Genomic DNA, 4,701 nt, shown 5'->3' on the forward strand with positions numbered 1-4,701 from the left:
GAGCTCTTATCCAAATTTAAATAGCATTAAATTTGAGTATGACATGCGAGTAAATATATAATATGGAATAAGGAAAACACTACGAAATTTAGTTACTTTACTTAAAATTAATTAAAGATACATATAAAGATATGGATTACGATGATAACAAGAATAATGACATCAAAGCAATAACGAATGTAATTAACGAAACTCCAGGAACGTTAACATTGTACAGCAGTACTACAAATGAGCAACACAAGCAGGTAACCAATAATCGATTATCAATACACCGTAGATAAAACGGGAAAATAACTTCAATATTAAACAAAACAAAAGGCAGAAATACATAAATACACAGCAAGTATCAACAGAACCTTAAATGAAATATAGTAATACTTACAATTTAACATGTACAAATAATGTAACACTTTTGTATATAATCCAGAGTTATTTACACTATGACAAATCCAAGAAATCTCAATCCCTGGTGGCGCTCCAATGGCCGAAGTAAACCATCCAAGGACTGAGGAATACAAACACCCAAACAACACGCAAGGACAACACAGACAGACACGGGAAAAATATGAACTACAAAACATTTACAATGTACCCTACAAAAATACAGTATTTACATAAATTCAATACTCCTAACATCCCCCTCCTTAAGTCGAAAACTCTATGTTAAAGATTTTCGACCAACCTGTAGAGTTAGTTATTACAGCGTGATAAAATGTCTGCTCGAAGGTTATCCTGTCCACGGATGTGCTGGATCTTTAGATCAAACTGCTGCAAAGATAACCACCACTTCATGAGCCTTTTGTTTTTGGTTCTCATCCGGCCTACAAACTTTAGTGGCTCATGATCTGTGAAGACTAATATGGGAGCAGGACTGCCAGAAAGATAAACTTCGAAGTGCTCCAATGCAGTCAAAAGAGCAAGTGCTTCCTTTTCGATTGTGGAGTAATTTCGCTGATGATTCTTTAGTTTCTTTGACATGTAAGCAACAGGATGCTGCATGTCACCTGGCCCTTTTTGCAAGAGTACAGCGCCTATTCCACGGTCACTAGCGTCGACCTCGACGGCAAAGGGAGAGCCAAAATCAGGAGCCTTCAGGACAGGGCTACTGGTTAGGAAATCTTTGGCTCGTCGAAAGGCTTCCTCACAAACTGGCGTCCAAAAGAACTTCCTCTTGCTGCTGGTTAAGTCAGTTAATGGGGCTACTACTTCAGAGAAGTTTTTACAAAACCTCCTATAGTAGCCTACCATCCCAAGGAATTTTCTTACTTCACGTCTGGATCTTGGGCAGCTTAGCTTGGTGATGGCGTCTACTTTGGCTGCTACTGGGGATACCTCACCGCTGCCAATCACATATCCAAGGTATTGCAGCTTTGCATGGCCGAAATCACTCTTGATTAAGTTAATTGTCAAACAAGCCTGTCTCAACCTGCCAAGTAAATCCTTCAGCATAGAAAGATGTTCCAGCCAAGTATCTGAAAATACAACAATGTCGTCAAGATACACTCTAATACCAGGCATATTGCTGATTACTTGATCCATTAATCTTTGAAAAACTGCAGGAGCATTCTTAAGTCCAAATGGAAGGACTGTATATTGATATAGTCCATCTGGAGTAGTAAATGCTGTCAGGGGTTTCGTGTTATCCGCTAATGGGACTTGATAATAACCCCGTAATAAATCAATCTTTGAAACATATACAGCATTGCTTACCTGATCTATGAGGTCATCCACCCTTGGTAATGGATAAGAATCCGAAACAGTTACCTCATTTAGTCTTCTGAAGTCAGTGCAGAGTCTATAGGAGCCATCTGGTTTTTCAACTAAAACACATGGCGATGCCCAAGGACTAATACTTGGCTCCGCAAAACCATGTTGCAGCAAAAAGTCAGTTTCCTTCTTTAGTATGGCTCTCTTTTGAGGGGAAACTCTATATGGGGCACTCTTCTGAGGTTCTGTACCTGGTTTAAGCTCTAGCTGATAATCTACCAATGATGTCTGGGTAGGCACATCTCCACAGATCTCTGGAAAAAGTTCCAATAACTTTTTTAAGTCACTAGCCTGTTGAGATGAGAGATGATTAAGTTTACAGTCAATGTTATTTAATGCAAGTGTATTATTTAGAGGTATGCATTTACTTCGATCTGGAAAATCTATTTCACTAAGCTTCACATTATCTTCCACAGTTGACTTGCAAATCAAGCTGACATTGTCACATTGGGTCTCAAACTTTTTTAGTAGGTTTATATGCACCATCTTCTCGCTTTTTCTCTTTCCCGGAGTAGAGATGACATAATTATCCTTGTTTCTGCTCATCACTGTATAAGGACCTTCATATCTATTTTCAAATGTTTTCCTTATGGGTACTAGCATTAAAACAGATTCACCTGGCCTAAAACTTCGTGTCTTAGCCTTATTATCAAAATTTAATTTCATCTTATCTTGAGCTATGCTTAAATTGTCATGTGCAAATTTACGAGAGCTCTCTAGCTTACCTTGTAAGTTCTTAGCATAATCTCCTAATGTTACCTCTTTCGTCTGATCTGACCACATGTCATAGAGTATCTCCAAAGGACCTCCCACTTTCCTTCCATATAACAACTCGGCTGGAGAATATCCAAGACTTTCTTGTCGAGTGTTGCGGATGGCATACAACACGAATGGTAATCCTTCATCCCAGTCTGTCTGATGTTCCCGACAGTACTTTGTAAGGGCATCCTTCAACGTCTGATGGAACCGTTCCAGGGCTCCTTGACTCTCTGGATGGTATACCGAGGACAAAGTATGTTTAATGTTCATAGCTGCCATAACCTGTCTAAATAAATCAGAGGTAAAGTTACTTCCTCTATCAGTCTGGATAATCTTGGGGATACCATACTGAGTGAAAAATTTGATTAAAACTGGGATCATTGTCTTAGAACTTATGTTCCTAAGTGGATAGGCATCAGGATAACGAATGGAACTGCACATCATTGTAATCATATATTGATTCTGCTTCTTACTTTTGGGTAAAGGACCCACACAATCTAATATGACTTTGTCAAAAGGCTCAGGTAAAACAGGGATAGGTTGTAAAGGGGCAGGTTTTATAATCTGATTCGGCTTACCAACCAGCTGACATACTGCACAAGACTTACAGTACTCTGTGACACTTTTCCTTATACCAGGCCAGTAAAAGAGTTGAAGAACTGCACTCAAAGTCTTCCTTATTCCTAAGTGTGAAGAAGATACATTATGTGCCATGTGTAATACTTTTTGCCTTAGGCTCGCTGGAATGACAATCTGATTCTTGATTTCCCAAATTGAACTTGCCGGAGTATGCAAAGATCTGAACTTCCTCATCAGTAGTCCATTCCTCAGGTAATAGCATACTGGCTCCGTATTGATCTGGTCTTCTGCAACAACTTCACTGTAAATAGACTGCAAAGACAAATCTTCCTGTTGAGCTTTTATAATGTCAGAACATTTCATATCAAAAAGATTATCAGAGTAATCAAAAACATTACTTGAATTAATTTCATTTTCAATTGAGTTTACAGTATTTACCAATACGACGTTATCAGTCTTCAAACCAAACTTAGTTTCTAGCACACTTTCTTTCTCTTTTACATTACCTCCAAAACTATCAGTTTGGAATAAACTATCAATATTGATATCTACGTCAACTGTACCAACATCATCTTTTCCTAAAGTACCTGACGTAGTACTTACATTGACGTCCTTGGTCACATCTGTTCCACGCTCTCGTGGGACTTCTACCACAGCCAGACTTCTGCTACGCTGTACAACACAAGAAGGATACAATACTGGATCTTCCACGGGGCTTACCTCTAATGGAGTGTCAACAACTATGGGACTAGGTACAACCTTCCCTCCTGCCAAGTCGTTCCCCATAAGAAAATCAACACCTCGAATGGGCAATTCATCCACCACCCCAACTGTGACATAACGAGTTAATAAACCACAATGCAGATATAACCTACACAAGGGAACTGTTACCAGTCCACCCAAACTTCTAACAACCAGTCTATCGGATGTAAAAGTCTTTTCCAATCCAGGAACCTTTCCTTTTACAATCAGACTATTAGAAGAACAAGTGTCCCGTACTATCCTAACAGGCACACTTCTACCTAGGTCATCTGACATTGACACCACCCCATCAAACTTGAAAGGAGCAAACTCATTATCTAACCTATCACAATGAAAAACAGGAATTTCCTGCTGGACCTTCCTAATTGCCATATTTGATCCCGAAGATTCGCTCTTCCCCTCCTTATAATTACTAGGGCATCTTGCCTTCATGTGACCAAGCTGGTTACATTTGTAACACCTAACCTCAGACAGACTTCTACTGAATGAGCCAGAGGATTTCTTCTCCTCTGATACATTACCTGGAGATTTCTTGGATTGTCTTTGACTATGTTGATGTGGTTTAATTAAACTGTAATTCTCAGCTAACACAGCTGCTCTTTGTAAAGTTGTAACCTCACGCTCAAATAGGTATCTCTGAACATCAATAGGAACACCTCTAATGAACTGTTCAAGTAAAATGAGCTCCCTATATTCATCTAAGGTAGTGACACTTGCTGCTGTATACCATTTATCATGTAATTTAACAAGATTATGTGAATATTCAATATATGAATGCGAATCAAACTTCTTATATCTTCGAAACTTGAGACGATAATACTCAGCCGTAAGCTC

The 4,701-nt window shown here is 39.0% G+C and overlaps 1 protein-coding gene across 2 annotated transcripts in view; it reads right to left on the bottom strand.

Annotated features, from left to right (window-relative positions):
* Positions 1 to 1,303: 1,303 nt before the first annotated feature.
* LOC137648933 (uncharacterized) overlaps positions 1,304 to 4,701 on the bottom strand; it is a 5,130-nt gene continuing 1,732 nt past the window's right edge. Inside the window, exons 1-2 of one of the 2 annotated variants that reach the window (XM_068382139.1) lie at positions 1,765 to 4,701; positions 1,304 to 1,472 (exon numbers count right to left, since the gene is read on the bottom strand). The exon at positions 1,765 to 4,701 is cut by the window's right edge and continues 1,732 nt beyond it. In XM_068382139.1, the coding sequence (XP_068238240.1) occupies positions 1,443 to 1,472; positions 1,765 to 4,701 (2,967 nt within the window). In that variant the 3' untranslated portion in view covers positions 1,304 to 1,442. Of the gene's footprint in view, positions 1,473 to 1,710 lie in introns of both variants that reach the window. The other variant, XM_068382138.1, reaches the window with a different exon arrangement.

This window comes from Palaemon carinicauda, chromosome 10 (assembly GCF_036898095.1).
Source record: "Palaemon carinicauda isolate YSFRI2023 chromosome 10, ASM3689809v2, whole genome shotgun sequence".
In the NCBI taxonomy this organism is placed as follows: domain Eukaryota; kingdom Metazoa; phylum Arthropoda; class Malacostraca; order Decapoda; family Palaemonidae; genus Palaemon; species Palaemon carinicauda.